Consider the following 20,958-nt stretch of genomic DNA (forward strand, 5'->3'; position numbering starts at 1 on the left):
TTACCGTTTAATGAGCCTGGATCGAGGGAGGGGCTCGGAGGGGATCCCGGCGCTTCCAGCGGCTCCGAGCCGGGAAAGCCGCGGGGAAAATGGGGAAAAAAGGACGGAATTAGGGATCGGCGCCCTGCGCGGGGTCTGCTGGGAGCGATATGCAAATGAGGCAGCGCCGCGGCCAATGGAAACCGGTCAATTCATGCCGGTATGTAAATGAAGCATGGCGGGCGCTGCTGGGAGTGATATGCAAATCAATCGACGCTACTACCAATGGCGGGATCAGATATTATGCAAATGAAGCAGCGCGCCGACCAATACAGGACGAGCGGGAAGCTGTCAGTATGCAAATAAATCACCGCGTCAGCCAATGGAAGGCGCGCAGCCAGCTGTCAGTATGCAAATCAGCCGCCGGGACAGCCAATGGGCGCTGGGCGCGGGCGGAGGAAGCCCCGCCCCTCGCGCTGCCCGCCGGGCGGAAGCGGCGCCAGAAAAAAAAAGGAAAAAGGCGGAAAAAGACAAAAAAAAAGCGGCGGCGGCTGAAAATGGCGGAAAATTTAAAAGGTGGCGCGAGCGGGGCGGGCCCGAGGGGTCTCCGAGGGAGCGTGAGGGGGAAAACAGGGGCGGGGGGCGCTCTGAGGGGACGGCGCCGCTTCCCGCGCGCGGCCGTTGGCGCCTGAGGGAAGGGGGGGGGGGGAAGTGGCGGGAACGCGCGGGGGGGGGGAGGGGGAGCGTGTGAGGGAGTGGGGGGGGGGGCGCTGTCCTGTCCCCAAAATTCCCACCCCCCCCCCAGTGTCCCCCTCACCCACCCGGTGTCCACCCCACTGTGTTGCCGCTGTCGTGTGGTCGCGACAGCGCGAGCGGTGCTGGGGGGGGGGGGGGCTGCGTGAGGTTGGGGTGGGGTGGGGGGGCTGTGGTGTCACCTGTCCCCTCACGACCCCCCCCCCCCCCCACTCCGGTGTGTCCCCTCCCCTCGGTGACAGCCCCAGAGTGCTCCGTGTGCTGCATGTCGCGACAGCAGTGCGGGTGGGCTCGGGGCGGGGGGGGGGCTGTGTGAGGTGAAGTGGGGGGAGCTGTGGTGTCACCTGTCCCCTCACGACCCCCCCCCCCCCCCGTGTGTCCCCTCCCCTCGGTGGCACCCGCAGAGTGCTCCGTGTGCTGCCTGTCGCCGTGGTCGCGGCTGCAGGAGCTGTGCCGGCTGCAGCGCGTGCGGTGCCGCGCCCTCGGTGTCACCCGCCGCAACATCGGCGACTTCGAGGTGGAGCTGCTGTGCGACTACCGGCGAGTGCGGGTGAGGGGCGCGGGACCCCCGGGTGGGACCCCCGAACCGCGGCCCCCAAACTGGGAACTGACCCAGGACCTCCAAACCGAGACCCCCCCCCCCGAACTGGGACCCCCCACAGACACCGGGACCCCCGAACTGCGACCCCCAAACTGGGAACTGACCCAGGACCCCCAAACCGAGATCCCCCCCCGAACCAGGACCCCCACAGACGCTGGGAACACAGCCGGGACCCCTACACGGGACCCCTAAACCAGGACCCACCCCCCCCCCCAGACACCAGGAATCCAGCCAGGACCCCCAAACTGGGACCCCCAAACCAGGAACTGCCCTGAGACCCCCACACTGGACAGCAGACTGGGACCCCCAAACCCAGAATTGGCCCAGGACCCCCCCACCGGGCACTGCCAGATCCCCTGGGGGCAAACGGGGCCACTCTGGTGACCCCAGGACCCCCCTGGTGACCCCAGGACCCCCCTGACCTCGTGAGCCCCCACAGGGACATTGGGGTCTCCTTTAAGGTCCCCCAACTTCCTTTGACACCCCAAGAACCTCTGACCCTGTTGGGCCCCAAAGGGTCCCTTGGACATTGGGGTCACTCCAGGACCCCCCAGACCTCGTGAGACCCCAAAGGAGCCCCACATTGGGGTCACTCCAGGAACCCCCTGACCCAAAGAAGCCCCACAGGGTCCTTGGACACTGGGGTTATTCCAGGACCCCCCAAACCTTGTGAGATCCCCCAGACCCCCCCAGATTCCTTGGTCCCTCCTGACCTTATGAGACCCCACAGGGTCTCTGGACATTGGGGTCACTCCAAGACCCCCCTGACCCTATTAGACCCCCAAGGACCCCCACACTGGGGTCACTCCAGGATCCCCCAGACCTCGTGAGACCCCTGGATTCCCCCAGATTCCCGAGTCCCTCCTGACCTCGTGAGACCCCACAGTGTCTCCAAACCTTGGGGGTCACTCCAGGACCCCCCCAAACCTTTTGAATCCCCACACGGAGGCGGGGGGGGATCCCCACTGCCCACCCCCTACCCTTAACCCCCCGTTATCCTCCCCGCCCCGCCCAGGACGAGGAGTTCTACCTGGTGAAGTGGCGCGGTTACCCCTCCTCGGCCAACACCTGGGAGCCGCGCCGCAACCTGCGCTGCCGCGGGCTGCTGCAGCAGCTGCACGCCGACCTGGCCCGAGCCCCGGGCGGGCCGGCGCGGCCGGGCCCCCGCGGGCTCCCGGCGCGCGCCGTGTCCTACCTGGCGCAGAAGGCGGAGCAGCGGCGGGCGCTGCGGCGCTGGGAGCGCCACCTGAACCGCACGCGCAGCCACCGCGGCCGCATCGCCGTGGAGAACGAGGTGGACCTGCACGGCCCGCCCCGCGACTTCGTCTACGTCAACGAGTACAAGGTGGGCGCGGGCGTGGCGCTGACCCCCGTGGCGGCCGGCTGCGAGTGCCGGGACTGCCTGGCCGAGGCCACGCTGGCCGGGGGCTGCTGCCCGGGCGCGTCGCACAACAGGTTCGCCTACAACGAGGCCGGGCAGGTGCGGATCCGGGCGGGGCTGCCCATCTACGAGTGCAACTCGCGCTGCCGCTGCGGCGCCGAGTGCCCCAACCGCGTGGTGCAGCGCGGCATCCGCTACGACCTGTGCATCTTCCGCACCGGCGACGGGCGCGGCTGGGGCGTGCGCACGCTGCAGCGCATCCGCAAGAACTCCTTCGTCATGGAGTACGTGGGCGAGGTGAGTGGCACAGGTGTGTGACAGCACAGGTGTGTGTGACACAGCACAGGTGTGTGTGACAGGTATGACACAGCACAGGTGTGTGTGACAGCACAGTTGTGTGTGACAGGTATGATACAGGTGTGTGACACGGCACAGGTGTGTGTCAGGGCGTGCGCATGCTGCAGCGCATCCGCAAGAACTCCTTCGTCATGGAGTACGTGGGCGAGGTGAGTGGCACAGGTGTGTGACACGGGACAGGTGTGTGACAGGTGTGACACGGCACAGCTGTGTGACACAGCACAGGTGTGTGACATGGGACAGGTGTGTGTGATGCAGCACAGGTGTGTGTGACAGGTGTGATTGATACAGGTGTGTGTGACACAGCACAGGTGTGTGGCAGGGCGTGCGCACGCTGCAGCGCATCCGCAAGAACTCCTTCGTCATGGAGTACGTGGGCGCGGTGAGTGGCACAGGTGTGTGACACGGGACAGGTGTGTGTGACACAGTACAGGTGTGTGACAGCACAGGTGTATGTGACAGGTGTGACACAGTACAGGTGTGCGTGACACAGTACAGGTGTGTGTGACACAGTACAGGTGTGTGTGACAGGTGTGATTGATACAGGTGTGTGACAGCACAGGTGTGTGTGACACAGTACAGGTGTGTGACAGGTGTGATACACGTGTGTGTGATACAGCACAGGTGTGTGTGACACAGCACAGGTGTGTAACAGTTGTGACACAGTACAGGTGTGTGACATAGCACAGGTGTGTGATAGGTGTGATACAGGTGTGTGTGATACAGCACAGGTGTGTGTGAGAGGTGTGACACAGTACAGGTGTGTGACAGCTGTGATACAGGTGTGTGTGACAGGTGTGTGTGACACAGCACAGGTGTGTGACACAGCACAGGTGTGTGACAGGTGTGTGTGACATAGCACAGGTGTGTGACAGGTGTGACACAGCACAGGTGCATGACAGGGCATGCACACGCTGCAGCGCATTTGCCGAAGAGCTCCTTCGTCATGGAGTACGTGGGCAAGGTGAGCTCAGGTGTGTCACAGGTGTAGGACAGGTGTGGTACAGGTGTGACATGGTGCACGTGTGAGGCGGTACAGGTGTGCCCCAGGTGTGACAGGTGTGTCCCTGCCCCAGATCATCACCTCGGAGGAGGCGGAGCGCCGGGGACAGGTGTACGACCGCCAGGGCGCCACGTACCTGTTCGACCTGGACTACGTGGAGGACGTGTACACCGTGGACGCCGCCCACTACGGCAACATCTCGCACTTCGTCAACCACAGCGTGAGTGCGGCTTACCTGGCCTCAGGTGGGCTTACCTGCCCACAGGTGGGGGCTTACCTGGGCTCAGGTGGGCTTACCTGCCCACAGGTGGGGCTCTACCTGCTCACAGCTGGGCCTTTACCTGTGCAGAGGTGTGGCCTTACCTGCCTTGTGGGTGGAACTTCCAGCACCTTTCTCCCCAGGTGTGGGTGGGTCTCAGCTGTTGGGGTGGGTCAGGTGCTGTGGGTGGGGCTCACCTGGGGGGTGTGTCTCACCTGCCGGGCGGGGCAGTGTGACCCCAACCTGCAGGTGTACAACGTGTTCATCGAGAACCTGGACCAGCGCCTGCCCCGCATCGCCCTGTTCGCCACCAGGCCCATCCGGGCAGGGGAGGAGCTCACCTTCGACTACAACATGCACGGTACCTGGCACACCTGTCCCTGGCACACCTGTCCATGTCACACACCTGTACCTGGCACACCTGTCCCTGGCACACACCTGTCCCTGCCCCCAGACCAATCCAGGCCCGGGAGGCGCTCACCTTCGACTACAGCATGCATGGTACCTGGCACACACCTGTCACACACCTGTCCTTACCTGTCACACACCTGTCACACCTGTCCATGTCACTCACCTGTACCTGTCACACACCTGTCACACCTGTCCATGTCACACACCTGTACCTGTCACACACCTGTACCTGTCACACACCTGTCCATGTCACACATCTGTACCTGTCACACACCTGTCCTTACCTGTCACACACCTGTCCATGTCACACACCTGTACCTGTCACACACCTGTCCACGTCACACATCTGTACCTGTCACACACCTGTCCCTGCCCCCAGACCAATCCAGGCCTGGGAGGCGCTCACCTTCGACTACAACATGCATGGTACCTGGCACACACCTGTCACACACCTGTCCACATCACACACCTGTACCTGTCACACACCTGTACCTGTCACACACCTGTCCATGTCACACACCTGTCTTGCACAGACCTCCCTCCCCTCAGCCCACCCTGCACTGTGGGGTCGGTGGAAGGGTCAGGGCCACACCTGGGGGAGTCAGAGCACACCTGACGAGGTCAGGGTCACACCTGGGGGGGGTCCAGGCCATACCTGGGGGGGTCAGGGACACACCTGTGGGGTTCCTGACCGCACCTGGGGGAGCCAGGGCCACACCTAAGGGGGTCAGGATCACACCTGTGGGGGTCAGTGTCACACCTGGAGGGTTCCTAGCCACACCTGGGGGTTTCTGGCCACACCTGAGGGAGTCAGAGCCACACCTGGGGTGTGCAGGCTGTACCTGGGGGGTTCCTGGCCACACCTGGGTGGGTCCTGGCCACACCTGGGCGCTGCCAGGTGTTGCTGAGCACACCTTTCCCCGCAGTGGACCCCGTGGACGCCGAGAGCACCCGCATGGACTCCAACTTCGGGCTGGTGGGGGGGTCCCTGGGGGGCTCCCCCCGCGCCCGCGGCCGCATCGAGTGCAAGTGTGGGGCGGCCTCGTGCCGCAAGTTCCTGTTCTGAAACACCTGGGCCGCACCTGGGCCACACCCACCGCACACCTGGGCCACGCCTCCACTGCCGCCCGCAGCGCCCCGGGGGGGTTTGGGCTGTTCTGAGGGGACTGGGGGGGGTCCAGGTGGGGTTTTGGGGGACTCCAGGTGTGCTGGGGGTGCCACACGATGGCAACACCTGTGGAGTTGTTCCAAGGCCACGCTGGGGAGGTTTTAGGGGGGTCCAGGTGGGGTTTTGGGGGGGTTCTGAGGGGTTCTGCGGATCCAGGTGTGTTTTGGGGGGGCTCCAGGTGTGCTGGAGGTGCCACGCCATGACCTGAGGTCGTTTTGGGGTGGTCCAGGAGGGGATTTGGGGAGGTTTGGGGGGAGGGTCTGAAAGGCTGGGGGGGGTTTTGGGGTCACACGGCGCCGCCGAACACGTCACACTTCAAAAACCAGACTGGGTGGATCGAGGGGAATTTTGGGGGAAGTTTTGGGATATTTGGGGGGGAATATCGGGGTGGTTTCTGGAAGGAGTGTGGGGAATGATTTTGGGGAAGGTTTTGGGGGGATTTTGGTGCTGCCAAACTTGGCTGCACTCGAATGCCCGGCAGGGGCATTTCTGGGGGTGTCTTGGGGTATTTTTGGCAGAATTCCAGGGTAGGGTTTGGGAGATTTTGGAGATGGTTGGGAAGGATTTTGGGGTGTTTTGGGCAGGATTTTGGGGTGTTTTGGTGCCGCACGCTGCCCACAAAACTCGCCGCACTCCAAGGCCACACCGGGGCATTTCGGGGCCGTTTTTGGGGTATTTCTGGGGGTATTTCCAGGCAGATTTTGGGGTTTTCCACGGGGATTTGGGGGTTTTTTGGGGCGCCTCAGGCGTGCTGGCGGCGCCAGACGATGACGGTGCCGGCGGCGTCCCCTGAGGCCAGCAGGGACTCGTCGCAGTTGAAGGCCACGGCCAGCACGGCGGCCCCGTGGCCCTGCAGCGTGTTCACGGTGGCCCGCGCCGCCCGGCCCACGTCGAAGAAGTGCACGGAGGCGTCCTCGCTGCCCGTCACTGGTGGGGACATGGGGACATCAGGGACATTGGGGACAGGGATAAGGGCTGGCACCCAACTGCTCTCCTCGCTGCCCATCACTGGTGGGGACATCAGGGACATCGGGGACATCAGGGACAGGGCTGGGGAATGCAACCCCATTGATGGCCTCACTGCCCGTCACCAGTGGGGACATTGGGGACATCAGGGACATTAGGGACAGGGCTGGGGAATGCAACCCCATTGATGCCGTCGCTGCCCATCACTGGTGGGGACATGGGGGACATCAGGGACATTGGGGACAGGAGTCAGCGATGTGATGCCATTGACGCCCTGTCTGTCACTGAAGGGATGTTGGGGACATTGGGGACACGAGGGACATGAACAAAGCGCCCTCACTGCCTGTCCCCACTGGTGGGGACATGGGGACATTGGGGACAGGGCTGGGCAATGCCATCCCCACCGCTCTCCTTGCTGCTTGTCACTGCTGGGGACACTGGGGACAGAGATAAGGGCTGGGACCCCCGTGCCCTCCTCACTGCCCGTCCCTGAAGGGACACTGGGGACATTGGGGACAGGGTTGGGGTGTGACTTTAGTGCCTCCCTCGCTGCCCGTCACTGCTGGGGACATGGGGGACAACAAGGACAGCTGTGACCCCACTGCCCTCTCTGCTGCCTGTCACTGCCTGGGGACACGGGGGACAGTGCCTGGGGGGTGGCAGCTGTCCCTGCACCCCTCCCAGTCCGTTCCCAGTTTGTCCCAGTCCCTCCCAGTGCTCACCCACGCAGGCTCCCTGCCGGAAGGACATCAGGGGACAGAAGCAGCTCCTCAGGGGCTGCTCCCGGTGCCGCGTGGGGAAACTGCGCCGGAGCCGCAGCCCCGGGGCCCCCGAGCCCCCCTCGTCCTCCACCACCCTGGGGAAGGGTTAAAAGGGGTCAGAAACACCCAAAAAATCACCCCAAAAACTGCTCCTAAAATCCTCCTGAGCCCCTCTCATCTTCCACCACCCTGGGGAGACCAGAAAAAGGGTCACAAATACCCAAAAATCACCCCAAAAACTGCCCCTAAAATCCCCCCGAGTCCTCCCTCTCCACCACCCTGGGGAAGGGGGGGGGGGGAAAGGGATCAGAAACACCCAAAAATCACCCAAAAAAACCCCCTGCAATATTCCCTGATACCAGAAGAGCAGCAGGTGGTCAGGGCAGGTGTTGACCAGCAGGGACAGGTTGGGTTCACCCCGAATCCCCCAAAGCTCCCTGAAGTATCCCTGCTGTCCCCAAAGCCCCCTTGATGTCCCCAAGGACCCTTCGATGTCCCTGAAGCCCCCCCCAAGCCTCCCCCTCATACCAGAAGAGCAGCAGGCGGTCAGGGCAGGCATTGACCAGCAGGGTCCAGTTCACCCCACACCCCCCAATCCCCCAAAGCCCCCTGATGTCCCCAGAGCCCCCTCGAGCCCCCGCAGTACCGGAAGAGCAGCAGGCGGTCGGGGCAGGCGTTGACCAGCAGGGACGGGTCCGGCGCCTCCCGGCTGGCCCAGGCCCGGGCCGAGAGCGACGTGATGGAGCCGCCGGCCTGGACCAGCACCCGCGAGGCCTTGGTCAGCCGGCCTGGGGGGGACAGCGAGTGAGACCCCTCCCCAAAACCCCACAGTGCCCCCCAGTACTGCCCCAGTGCCTCCCAGTACCAGCCAGTGCCTCCCAATCCCTCCCAGTGGCCACCTGGACCAGCACCCGCGAGGCCTTGGTCAGCCGGTCTGGGGGGGGGCAACGAGTGAGGATCCCCCCAAAACCCCACAGTGCCCCCCACTACTGGCCCAGTACCACCCAGTACTGCCCCAGTGCCTCCCAGTGCCCTCCAATCTCCTCCCAGTGCCCCATACCAGAGTCAAACAGGGAGGACATGGACTCCCCGTTGTCCCTCCCAGTGCCCCCCAATCCCTCTGTACCCACCCCCAGTCCCCCCCGTTCCCCTCCCAGTCCCTCCCAGTCCCCGTACCGGTGCCGGGGTCGCACAGGAACGAGGACACCGAGCCCCGGTCGTCCCCGGCCCACAGGACGCGCCCGGGGGCGTCGAAGCAGAGGGCGAGGACCCGCCCGGGGAGGCGCCCGGTGCCCCCCCGAGCCGCCTTCCCCGTGGAGATGTTCACAACCCGCACCATGTGCCGGGCACTGCCCACCTGGGGGGGCACAGGGAGACACCCCAGACACACCGTGAGACCCCCCAGACACACCCTGAGACCCCCAAAACCTGCCCAAGACCCCCAAAATGCCCCTCAAAACCCCCCCAGAGCTGCCTTCCCTGTGGAGATGTTCACCACGTGCCAGGCACTGCCCACCTGGGGGGCTAAGGATGAGCTGGAGGGGCACCCTGGGACATCCACACCTGCCTGAGACCCCCAAAATCCCCCCCCAAGACCCCCAAACCCACTCTGAGACCCTCACAAGCCCCCCCAAAAACGCCCCCCAAGCCGCCTTCCCCATGGAGACGTTCACCACCTGCACTAGGGCTGGGTTTGTGGGGTTAGGGGTCTCAGGGCTGCAGGGTTCTGGGGTGTTTTCTGGGGTATTTTAGGATGGTTTTAGGGTATTTTGGGGTTTGTCTCACGACTGTGAGGTTGTTGAGTGGCTGGAAGGCTCAGCACAGCAGTGCAGGGTTCGGTTTGGGGATCTCAGAAGAGTCTCTCAGCACTGGGGTATTTTGGGGTGATTTTGGGGCGTTTTAGGGTTTCTCTCACCAGGGTGAGGTTGTTGAGCGGCTGAAAGGCGCAGCACAGCAGTGTAGGGTTGGGTTTGGGGATTTCAGGGGTCTCTCAGCACTGGGGTATTTTGGGGTGTTTTGGGGTGATTTTGGGGTATTTTAGGGTTTCTCTCACCACGGTGAGGTTGTTGTTGAGCGGCTGGAAGGCGCAGCACAGCAGTGCGGGTTTGGGTTTGGGGGTCTCAGAAGGGTCTCTCAGCACTGGGGTGTTTTGGGGTGATTTTGGGGTGATTTTGGGGTGATTTTGGGGTGTTTTAGAGGTTCTCTCACCACGGTGAGGTTGTTGTTGAGCGGCTGGAAGGCGCAGCACAGCAGTGCGGGGTTGGGTTTGGGGGTCTCAGAAGGGTCTCTCAGCACTGGGGTGTTTTGGGGTGATTTTGGGGTGATTTTGGGGCGTTTTAGGGTTTCTCTCACCACGGTGAGGTTGTTGTTGAGCGGCTGGAAGGCGCAGCACAGCACGGCTGGGTTGGGTTTGGGGATTTCAGGGGGGGTCTCTCAGCACTGTGGTGTTTTGGGGTGATTTTGGGGTGTTTTGGGGTATTTTAGAGGTTCTCTCACCACGGTGAGGTTGTTGTTGAGCGGCTGGAAGGCGCAGCACAGCAGCGCGGCCCCGTCGGGGTCGGGCACGCGGCGGATGCAGCGCCCGTCCGCGGGGTCCCAGAGGCGCAGGGTCCCGTCCAGCGAGGCCGACACCAGGACGTCGTTGGACAGGGACCAGGCGAAGTCGGACACGCCGGCCCCGTGGCCGCGGAGCCGCCGCAGCACGGCCGGGGGCCCGGGGGCCAGGCGGCACACGGACAGCGTCCCGTCCAGAGAGCAGCACGCCAGCAGGTGCCGCTCGTCGTGGGCAAACTGCACCTTCCGCACTGGGGAGGGGGAAAGGGGCCGGGTGAGACCCCTCCCCAAAATTCTATAGGGTTAGGAACCCCCCAAAACAAAGGGATCGCCCCCAGACCCAGCAATATCCCTCGAAACCCAGCCAGTGTGTGACACTTATGGTGGGCAAACTGCATCTTCAGCACTGGGGAGGGGGAAAAGGGGCCGGGTGAGACCCCTCCCCAAAATTCTATAGGGTCAGGAACCCCCCCAGAAACAGGGGAGACCCCTAGAACCTGGGGGAGCCCCCAACCCATCCAGCAGGTGCCGCTCGTCGTGGGCAAACTGCACCTTCCGCACTGGGGAGGGGGAAAGGGGGGTGGGTGAGACCCCTCCCCAAAATCCTACAGAGGGGGGAACCCCCCCAGACCCCCTTGGGGACCCATCACCCCCCCTCCAGCTGAGAGCCCCAGACCCCTCCCCACTCCTTCTTATAGAAACCCCCCCCTCCCACCCCCTCAGGGACCCCCCCAGGGGACACCTGAGACCCTCCAGACCCCTCCCCACCCCCTCCTATGCAAACCCCCCTCTTCCTACTCCCTCAGGGACCCCCCAGGAAACCACAGGGAGCACCTGAGACCCCCCCCGGACCCCCTCAGGCCCCCCCAGGGGACACCTGAGCCCCCTCCCCGGCCCCTCGGCGGGGTTACCTGCGCTGTCCAGGTGCTGGTCGAACACGTGGAACACCCCCGCGAAGGCGTAGTTCTCGCTCAGGGTGGTGTCCCCGGCCATGGCCCGGCTGGCCTCGGCCAGGGGGGTGGGGACCACCCCGGGGGGGCTGCGGGGTGGGGAGGGGGCAGCGTGAGACCCCCCCCCCCCTCCCCCATGGATCGATCTGAACCCCCCTGGGAACCCAACCCGGCACCCCCCCCCCCCCCCCCCCGGTTCCCTGCAATGGTTTCGTCCAGGGGAATGGGGATCCCCATGGAGGGGGAGGGGCAATGTGAGACCCCCCCCCCCCAACAGAACCCTGAGACCCCCCCCAGGTACCCCCTGACCCCCCCCAGGTACCGATGGCACCCTCCAAACCCCCCCATCCCCCACAATGGTTTCGCCCACAGGTGTGCAGCCCCCCCCCCCGCAAGGATGGATGGGGGGAGGGGGAGGCACCTTGAGACCCCCCCAAAACACGAGACCCCCCCCAAAAGACCCCACAACCCCCTGAGACCCCTTCCCAACCCCCCCCAGGAGCCCAAAACCTCCCCCAGTCCCCCCAAAATCCCCCCCAAAATGATTTCCCAGCACCCTGAGACCCCCCCCACAAAAAAACCCCAAAATCCTCCCAAAATTCCCAGGGACCCCTCCCCAATTCCCCCCCCCCCCCCGGGGGTCTCACCGCTCGTCGGGGCCCCCCCGCAGCCCCCCCGGGCCGGAGCTGCGGCTCAGGGAGCGCCGGTGGCCCCGGGACCCCCGCGGGTCCTCCTCGAAATCCTGGGGGGGGGGGAAGGGTTGGGACCCCCGAATTGAGGGAAGAGAGCCCCGAAAATGAGGGTGGGGACCCCAAAAATGGGGGGGGGGGGGAACTAAAAATGGGGATGGGAAACCCAAAAATTGGGATTGGGGGGTCCCCAAAAATTGGGTGAGAACCCCAAAAGTGGGGTTGGGACCCCCAAATTGGGGTGAGAACCCCAAAAATGGGGTGGGAACCCCAAAAATAGGGGTAAGGTCCTTAAAAATGGGGCTGGGACCCCCAAAAATGGGGGTGGGAGTCTCAAAAATGGGGGTGGAAAACCCAAAAGTGGGGTGGCGTCCCCGAAAGTGGGAGCAAGAACCCCCCCAGGACCCCCAAAATAGGGGAGGGGTCCCCTCAAATCTCCCCAGAATTGGTGCTGGGACTCCCAGACCCCCCCCCCCCCCCCAAATGAGTTTTGGGATTGTCCAGCGCCCCCCAGGTGTGTCCTGAGCCCCATGTACCTGTCCCAGGTGTGCCCCAAACCCCTCCGGATGTGCCCAGGTGTACCCCAGGTGTACCCCAGCTGCACCCACCTGTACCCAGGTGTGTCTAGGTATGTCCAGGTGTATCCTGGGTATACCCCAGGTGTGCCCCCAACACTTCCAGGTATACCCCAGGTGTGCCCAGGTATATCCCAGGTATGCCCAGGTGTACCCCAAAACCCTCCAGGTATAACCCAGGTGTACCCCAGGTGTACTCAGGTGTACCCAGCTGTACCCCAGATGTACACCAGGTGTACCCAGGTGTGCCCAGGTGTACCCAGCTGTACTCCAGGTGTACCCCAGGTGTACCCAGGTGTACCCAGCTGTACCCCAGGTGTACCCAGGTGTGCCCAGGTACCTCCATGCGGTCCAGCGTGGTCCGCTGGCTCTCAGGGCGCTGCGGCAGCTGCCCCAGGTGTGCTCAGGTGTGCCCCAAACCCCTCCAGGTGTACCCCAGGTGTACCCCAGGTGTGCCCAGGTGTGCCCAGGTGTACCGAGCTGTACCCCAGGTGTACCCAGGTGTACCCCAGGTGTGCCCAGGTGTACCCCAGGTGTGCCCAGGTGTACCAAGCTGTACTCCAGGTGTACCCAGGTGTACCCCACATGTACACCAGGTGTACCCAGGTGTGCCCAGGTGTGCCCAGGTGTACCCAGGTGTACCGAGCTGTACCCCAGGTGTACCCAGGTGTACCCCAGGTGTGCCCAGGTGTGCCCAGGTGTGCCCAGGTGTACCGAGCTGTACTCCAGGTGTACCCAGGTGTGCCCAGGTGTACCCAGCTGTACCCCAGGTGTGCCCAGGTGTGCCCAGGTGTGCCCAGGTACCTCCATGCGGTCCAGCGTGGTCCGGCTGGCTCTCAGGGCGCTGCGGCAGCTGCCCGGCTCGGACAGGGCGCCGTAGCGCTGGGCCAGGAGCCGCGCCCGCAGCCGCAGGTACCAGCGCCGCGCCTCACCTGCCAGGTGCCCGCCCTGCGCCCGCTCCCGCAGCAGCTGCGAGCGCCGCCGCACGTACTGCGTGCGGAACTGCGGCAGCTGCGGCGTGCGGTACGCCGCGTACCTGCACAGGTGGGACATGGGAGGGACAGGTGAGACACAGGTGAGACACAGGGGAGATACAGGTGAGAAATGGGGTTAATTCTACCCAAAACCAAAAAAATTCCACCCAAAAATACATCCAGGTGTGCAGAACTGCATCGTATGCTACGCCGCGTACCTGCGCAGGTGGGACAGGGAGGGACAGGTGAGAGACAGGGGAAACACAGGTGAGACACAGCTGAGACACAGGGGAGATACAGGTGAGATACAGGAGAGATACAGGAGAGATACAGGTGAGATACAGGTGAGATACAGGTGGGATACAGGTGGGATACAGGTGAGATACAGGTGAGATACAGGTGAGACACAGGTGAGATACAGGTCAGACACAGGGGAGATACAGGTGAGATACAGGAGAGATACAGGTGGGATACAGGTGGGATACAGGAGAGATACAGGGGAGATACAGGTGAGACACAGGTGAGATACAGGTGAGACACAGGTGAGATACAGGAGAGATACAGGTGAGATACAGGTGAGATACAGGTGAGACACAGGGGAGATACAGGTGGGATACAGGTGAGATACAAGTGAGAAATGGGGTTAATTCTACCCAAAACCAGACCCAGGTGTGTGGAACTGCGGCAGCTGCGGCGTGCGGTACGCCACGTACCTGCACAGGTGGGACATGGGAGGGACAGGTGAGACACAGGTGAGATACAGGGGAGATACAGGTGAGATACAGGGGAGATACAGGTGAGATACAGGTGACAAATGGGGTTAATTCTACACAAAACCAGGGAAAGTCCACCCAAAAATACACCCAGGTGTGCAGAACTGCAGCGTGCGGTATGGCGTGTACCTGTGCAGGTGTGACAGGGAGGGACACGTGAGACACAGGTGAGATACAGGTGAGACACAAGGGAGAAATGGGGTTAATTCTACACAAAACCAAAAAAATTCCACCCAAAACCAGAGAAATTCCATCCAAAAACAGACCCAGGTGTGCAAAACTGTGATATGTGGTACGCTGCGTACCTGCACAGGTGGGACAGGGGAGACACAGGTGAGACACAGGTGAGACAGAGCTGTGAAATCTGAGTTAATGCTACCCAAACCCAAGAAAATTCCACCCAAAAACGGGCCCAGGGGTGCAGAACTGCGGCACCTGTGGGGTGCGGTACGCAGCGCACCTGGGACAGGTGAGGCAGGTAAAATACAGGTGAGAGACAGGTGAGAAAGAGGTTTAATTCGACAGAAAACCAGAGAAATTCCACCCAAAAATGGACCCAGGGATGCGGAACTGGGGCACAAATCTGGGACAGGTGAGGCAGGTGAGGGACAGGTGAAAAACGGGGTTAAATCTTACCCAAAACCAGAGAAATTCCACTCAAAAATGGGCCCAGGTGTGACAATTCCACCCCAAAACCGACCCAGGTGTGACAACACCCCCAAAAAAGGTGCCCCAAGTACCCAAACCCTCCAAAATTCCGCATCCAGGTAGGAGCATCCCCCCCTCAAAAAAAAAAAACAAAAAAAAAAACAAGCCCGGGGATCCAAAATCCTCCCCCAAAAAAATCCCCCCGAGCTCACCGCGCGTCCACGGCGAGCACCTGCTGCCACACGGCGGCCATGGCGGCCGCGGCCGCCGCGGGGGGACCCTGCCGAGGGAACAACGGCGTGAGCTGAGGGGGAAAATGGGGGAAAAAGGAGGGAAAAGCGGAAAAATCGCACCGGGGCGGCCCTACCTGCGCGTCCCGCTCCACCTCCGCCTCAGGAGCTCCGCGGGGCCGGGGCTGGGCCGGGGGAGCGGGGCTGGGCCTGACCGGAAGTTGCCGCGGCACCGCCTCACGCCCAAATGGCGGCGGGCGTCGCCCTGGAGACGGAGGGCGGTGGGAGGGGGCGTGGTCGTGGATGTGATTGGCTGGTTTTGGGAAATGGGGCGTGGCTTGTGGCCTCGCCTATAAAGCCCGCCTTTCAGGAGCGCACGCTGATTGGGTGACCACACAAAAGGGGCGTGGCGAACGCGTCTCTTTATGGTCACGGCGTTCTCGGAGCGCCCCAGGATTGGCCGCTCCGCCCGGCGGCGCCTCTCGTCTGCCCCGGGTCCTCCCGCCCGCCGAGTTTGCGACAAGGCAGCGGGCCAAGCGGTGCGCTTTACGGCAGCGGGCCGGGGGGTCCCGGGAGGGTCCCGAGAGCGTTTTGGGGGGACCCCCGGGGGGGGTCCCGGTGCCTCCGAGGCGGCTCCGTGAGCACTGAATTCCCCCCGCTCCTTGCTTTGTACCGCGCCACGGCGCTGCTCGGAGCGCGCCTCGCTTGACGGCGGGCTGTACGACAGCCTGAGGGGCGTCCGGCGCGCTTTACGGCAGCGCGGCGGACACCGCGGCCGGGGGGGATTTTGGGGGGTCCCGGGGGCGTCCCGGGGGGGGCCGGGGGTCGGTGCCCCCCCCGAGGATGCCGCTGGCCGTGCAGTGGCCGTTCCCCGCGGAGCCCTCGCGGCGCTGGGCCCTGGCGAGCCGCGTGGTCACGGGCCTGGTGGGCACCTACAGCTGCGTGTGGACCCGTGAGTGACCCCCCCCCCCCCCAAAATTCTGGGGTTCTGAGGGAGAGACCCCCCCCAAATCCCGGCTCTGAGGGAAACTCCCCCCCTCAAATCCCAGATCTGAGGGGGAGACCCCCCCCAATCATGCCTGAACTCCCCCCTCGTCACCCCCAGACACCCCCCAAGCCAATTTTGGGGGGGGTCTCATCCCTTTCACATTTTCAGACACCCCCCCCCCCCCCCGATACGTTTGGGACCCCCTAAATCCTTTCAGATCCTCGGGACTCCCCCCCCCCCCCAGATATATTTGGGACCCCTCCCCAAACAGCCCTGGGGACCCCCAGGTCCTTTGTGATCCCCCAAAACTGTTCAGACCCCCCCCCCCAAATTCCTCCTTCAACCCTTTAGGACCCCCCCAAAGACCCCTGGGGAGCCCTAAAACCCTTCAGACCCCCCCCAGAATTCCTCTTCCAACCCCTTTAGGACCTCCTGGAGACCCCCCCCGGACCCCTGGAGACCCCCCCCAGTCCTTTTAGGAGCCTCTGTCTGCCCTGAGGCCCCCCCAAGACCCCCCAAAAACCTTCAAAAACCCCCAAAACCACCCAGGACCCCCCCAAACACCCTTCAGACCCACCCAAGACCCCCCCCCCGCCCCAAATTCCTCCTCCAACCCCTTTAGGACCCCCTGTGGACCCTCCCAACTCTCCCCAGTCCCCTCTAAGACCCCCCCCAAAACTCTTCAGACCCCCCCAAATTCCTCCTTCAACCTTTTAGGACCCCCGCCCCCCCCCAAAACTTTTCAAATCTCCCTCTTCAAGCCCTTAGACCCCTCCTAAGCCCCCCCAACTCCTTGAGGACCCCCTCCAAACCCCCCCCCGTCCCCCCGGGACCCCTCCCCAGGGTACCTGAACCGGCTGCGGGTGCACAACGCCGAGGTGCTGCACGAGCTGGTGGAGAGGAGGGGGCCCGGGACCCCCCTGCTGACCCTGTCCAACCACGCCTCCTGCATGGACGACCCCCACCTCTGGGGTACCTTGGGGGGGGGGTCCTAAAGGGGGCTGGGGGGGGTTTGGGGGGGTTTCAGGGGGCTTTGTGGGGTCCCCAGGGTGTCCTGGGGGGGCGTTGTGGGGGTCTGAAGGGTTTTTGGGGGGGGGGTCTCAGGGGGTCTGAAAGGTTTTGGGGGGGTCTCAGGAGGAGTTAGAGGGTGTTTGGGGGGGTCTCAGAGGGGTTTAGAGGGTCTTTGGGGGGTTTCAGGGGGGTCTGAAAGGTTTTGGGGGGGTCTCAGGGGGATTTGGGGGGGGGTCCCCAGGAGGTCCTAAAGGGGTTGAAGGAGGAATTTCGGGGGTCTTGGGTGGGTCAGAAGGGCTTGGGGAGATCCTGGGGGGGTCCAGAGGGTGTTTTGGGGGGGGGGGTCCCAGGGACATCTGAAGAGTTTTGGGGGGGGTCCTCGGTGGTCTTTGGGGGTTCTCGAGGGGTCTGGGGGGGTTTGGGAGGGTCCCAGGGGGTTCTGAAGGGTTTTGGGGGTCTCTGGTCCCAGAGGGGCTGGGAGGGTCCTGGGGGGTCCCAGGAGGTCCTAAAGGGATTGAAGGAGGAATTGGGGGAGTTTTGGGAGGGGGGTCCTGGGGTTTTTTGGGGGTCCCTGTGACCCCTGTGACCCCCCACCCTCCCAGGGTCCCTGAAGCTGAGACACGTCTGGAACGTGCCCAGGATGCGCTGGTAAGGGGGTGGGGGGGATTTGGGGGGGGGTCCTGGGGGTCCTGGGGGGGATTTGGGGGGGGTCCCAGGCTGTTTGGGGTTTTTTTGGGGGGGGGGGTGTCTCTGGGGCTGTTTTTGGGGTGTCCCTAGGCTATTTTGGGGGTGGTTTTGGGGGTCTCTGGGTTATTTTTGGTGTGTCCCAGTGTTATTTTGGAGGTGGTTTTGGGCTGATTTTGGGGTGTCCCCGAGGCTGTTTTTGGGGTGTCCCGGGGTTATTTTTGAGGTGGTTTTGGGCTGTTTTTGGGGCTGGTTTTGGGGTGTCCCTCAGGCTGTTTTGGGGGTGGTTTTGGGGGTCTTTGGGTTATTTTTGGGGTTCCTGGGGGTGTTTTTGTGGTGTCCCGGGGTTATTTTTGAGGTGGTTTTGGGCTGTCTTTGGGGCTGTTTTTGGGGTGTCCCCGGGGCTGTTTTGGGGGTCCCAGCGCCCCCTCCCCACATTTCCCCCCCCCAGGACCCCCACGGCCGCGGACATTTGCTTCACGCGGGAGCTGCACGCGCTCTTCTTCAGCCTGGGGCGCTGCGTGCCCGTGTGCCGCGGTAACTGGGAGCACTGGGAGGGGCTGGGAATGGACTGGGAGGGGCTGGGACCAAACTGGGATGGACTGGGAGGGACTGGGAGGGGCTGGGACCAAACTGGGAGGGACTGGGAGGGGCTGGGACCAAACTGGGATGGACTGGGAGGGGCTGGGACCAAACTGGGAGGGACTGGGACCAGACTGGGATGGACTGGGAGGGACTGGGAATGGATTGGGAGGGACTGGGACCAGACTGGGAGGGGACTGGGATGGACTGGGAGGGACTGGGAATGGATTGGGAGGGACTGGGACCAGACTGGGATGGACTGGGAGGGGACTGGGACAAATTGGGAGGAATTGGGGGGACTGGGAGGGGTTGGGATGGAACTGGGGACACTGGGACAGGGACTGGGAGGAACTGGGATGGGACTGGGAGCACTGGGAGGGACTGGACTGCTTCTAATCTGTACTGGGGGGCACTGGCTCATTCCCAGTCCATACTGGGAAGGTCCCAGTCCATACTGGGAGGGTCCCAGTTCCGAACTGGTGCCGCAGGGGACGGCGTTTACCAGCGGGGGATGGATTTTATACTGGAAAAGCTCAACCAGGGAGACTGGGTGCACGTGTTCCCCGAGGGTACTGGGAGCACTGGGAGGGACTGGGAGCACTGGGAGGGGACTGGGAGGGACTGGGAGGGAATTGGGAGGGACTGGGAGCACTGGGAGGGGACTGGGAGGGAACTGGGAGGGACTGGGAGGGAACTGGGAGGGACTGAGAGGGAATTGGGGAGGACTGGGAGGAACTGGGAGCAACTGGGAGGGATTGGGAAGGACTGAGAAGAACTGGGAGAGATCTTGGGGAGATTTTGGGGGTCCCTGGGGGGGATTTTGGGGTCCTTGGGGGGGGATTTGGGGTCCCTGGGGGGATTTTGGGGTCCCCAGGGGGATTTTGGGGTCCTTGGGGGGGATCTGGGGATCCTTGGGGGGATTTGAGGGTCCCTGGGGAGATTTTGGGGGTTCCTGGGGGGGATTTTGGGGGTCCCGACCCCCCCAGCCCCATTTCATCCCCCAGGTAAAGTGAACCTGGGCCAGGAGGTCGCTCGATTCAAGTGGGGTGAGACCCCCCCCCCCAAAAAATCCCAAAATCCCCCCGGGATCCCCCAGAAATCCCAAACCAACCCCAGAACCCCAAAAAATCCCACTGGGACCCCAAAATCCCCCCCAGACCCCCCCCCAAAAATCCCAAATCCTACCCCAAGCCTCCCAAAAAATGCCTGGAACCCCAAAAATCCCCCCCAGATTCCCCCAAAACCCTCCCAAAAATGCCCCAATCGCACCCAAGAACCTCCCAAAAGCCCCAAAAATCTCCCCAAAAATCCCCATAAACCCCTCCCAGATCCCCCCCAAACCCCTTTGAGACCCCCCCAAAATCCCTCCTGGGGTTCCAAAGCCCCCCCCAAAAATCCCCTAAACCCCTCTCAGAGCCCCCCAAAATTTCCCCCAAATCCCTCCTGAATTCCCCCCAAGGGGTTCTGAAGACACCCCCAGACCCCCCAAAACCCCCTCCAATCACCCCAAAACCCCCCCCGTGCCACCTCAAACCCCCTCCCCAAATCCCTCCTGGGGTTCCAAAGCCCCCCCGGGGTTCCAAAGCCCCCCCAAAATCCCCCCAAAATCCCCCCCCAGGCATCGGGCGCCTCCTGGCCGAGTGTCGCCGGGACCCCGTGATCCTCCCGCTGTGGCACGGGGGTGAGGGGGGTCCGGGGGGGTTTTGGGGGGTCTTGGGGGAGCTTAGGGGGTCCTGGGGGTGTTTTGGGGGGTCTTGGGGGGCACAGGAGGGGTCTAGGGGGGGGGTCCCAAGGGAATTTGTGGAGTACAGGAAGGATATAGGGGAGAGCAGGGGGGATTTTGAGGGGGGGTCCCAAAGGAGTTTGGGGGGCACTGAAGGGTTTTGGGGGGGGGGCAGGGGGACACTGGGGGGGTTTTGGGGAGGGGTCTCAGAGGTTTGGGGGGCACAGGAAGGACATGGGGGGGTTTTGGGGTGACTGGGGGGGGGCACAGGGAAAGATTTTGGGGGACCCCGGGGGGTCTTGGGGGGCAGGGGGGGCTCGGGGGACATTGGGGAGGTTTTTGGGGAGGGGTCTCGGGGGTTTTGGGGGGCACAGGAAGGACATGGGGGGGATACAGGGGGGGTTTGGGGGGATTTTGGGGGGGCTCTGGGGAGGGTTTTGAGGTGACTGGGGGGGGGCACAGGGGAAGATTTTTTTTGGGGGGGGGGGTCCCAGGGGGTTTTAGGCTGTCCCAGGTGATTTTGGGGGTTACCCAAAAGGGTTTTGGGGTGACTGGGGGGGAGGGGGAGGGTCCCACAGTTGTGCCCCCCCCTCATTTTGTGTCCCCCCCCCAGGGATGAGCGATGTCCTGCCCAACCACCGGCCCTACGTGCCCCGGGTGGGGCAGGTGAGGGGGGCTGGGGGGGGATTTTTGGGGTCTCTGGGGGGTTTTGGGGGGGTCTTTAGGGGATTTTTGGGGTCTGTGAGAAAATTTCTGGGGTTCCTGAGGAACCCCAGGGGTCTCCTTGGGGGGTTTTGGTGGGTTTTTCAGGGGTTTTGGGGACGGTGATTCGGGTTTCTGGGAGGATTTTTGGGGTCTCTGGGGAGGATTTTTGGGGTTTCTGGGAGGATTTTTGGGGTCTCTGAGAGGATTTTTGGGGTCTCTGGGGGATTTTTGGGG

At 63.3% G+C, this 20,958-nt stretch overlaps 3 protein-coding genes across 5 annotated transcripts in view; 2 read left to right on the plus strand and 1 right to left on the minus strand.

The window, feature by feature from the left end:
• Positions 1-40: 40 nt before the first annotated feature.
• SUV39H1 (SUV39H1 histone lysine methyltransferase) lies at positions 41-5,835 on the plus strand. Its single transcript, XM_054001911.1, has 6 exons — positions 41-555; positions 1,137-1,282; positions 2,349-3,011; positions 4,148-4,294; positions 4,565-4,694; positions 5,671-5,835. The coding sequence occupies exons 1-6, from the start codon at positions 150-152 to the stop codon at positions 5,808-5,810; spliced, it is 1,632 nt and encodes a 543-aa protein (XP_053857886.1). The 5' UTR covers positions 41-149; the 3' UTR covers positions 5,811-5,835.
• Positions 5,836-6,557: 722 nt separating this feature from the next.
• Positions 6,558-15,484, minus strand: WDR13 (WD repeat domain 13). Of its 3 annotated transcripts, XM_054001912.1 has the most exons (10): positions 15,169-15,484; positions 15,014-15,081; positions 13,211-13,442; positions 11,790-11,884; positions 11,104-11,231; positions 10,136-10,443; positions 8,816-8,996; positions 8,286-8,427; positions 7,601-7,734; positions 6,558-6,839 (listed from the first exon to the last, which is right to left on the minus strand). In XM_054001912.1, exons 2-10 carry the CDS (start codon positions 15,052-15,054, stop codon positions 6,655-6,657), a joined length of 1,446 nt encoding a protein of 481 aa, XP_053857887.1. In that variant the 5' UTR covers positions 15,055-15,081; positions 15,169-15,484; the 3' UTR covers positions 6,558-6,654. The 3 variants fall into 3 exon arrangements, with proteins under 3 accessions (XP_053857887.1, XP_053857888.1, XP_053857889.1); XM_054001913.1 differs by lacking the exons at positions 15,014-15,081; positions 15,169-15,484 and adding an exon at positions 13,599-14,022; XM_054001914.1 differs by lacking the exons at positions 13,211-13,442; positions 15,014-15,081; positions 15,169-15,484 and adding an exon at positions 12,747-12,795.
• Positions 15,485-15,584: 100 nt separating this feature from the next.
• Positions 15,585-20,958, plus strand: part of LOC128820973 (tafazzin-like) — a 9,932-nt gene continuing 4,558 nt past the window's right edge. The window contains exons 1-8 of the mRNA XM_054001826.1: positions 15,585-15,983; positions 16,863-16,991; positions 17,633-17,678; positions 18,166-18,251; positions 18,785-18,865; positions 19,301-19,342; positions 19,915-19,977; positions 20,633-20,685. Coding sequence (XP_053857801.1) covers positions 15,875-15,983; positions 16,863-16,991; positions 17,633-17,678; positions 18,166-18,251; positions 18,785-18,865; positions 19,301-19,342; positions 19,915-19,977; positions 20,633-20,685 — 609 coding nt within the window. The 5' untranslated portion in view covers positions 15,585-15,874. The remainder of the gene's footprint in view (positions 15,984-16,862; positions 16,992-17,632; positions 17,679-18,165; positions 18,252-18,784; positions 18,866-19,300; positions 19,343-19,914; positions 19,978-20,632; positions 20,686-20,958) is intronic.

This window comes from Vidua macroura, chromosome 33 (assembly GCF_024509145.1).
Source record: "Vidua macroura isolate BioBank_ID:100142 chromosome 33, ASM2450914v1, whole genome shotgun sequence".
Classification (NCBI taxonomy): Eukaryota; Metazoa; Chordata; class Aves; order Passeriformes; family Viduidae; genus Vidua; species Vidua macroura.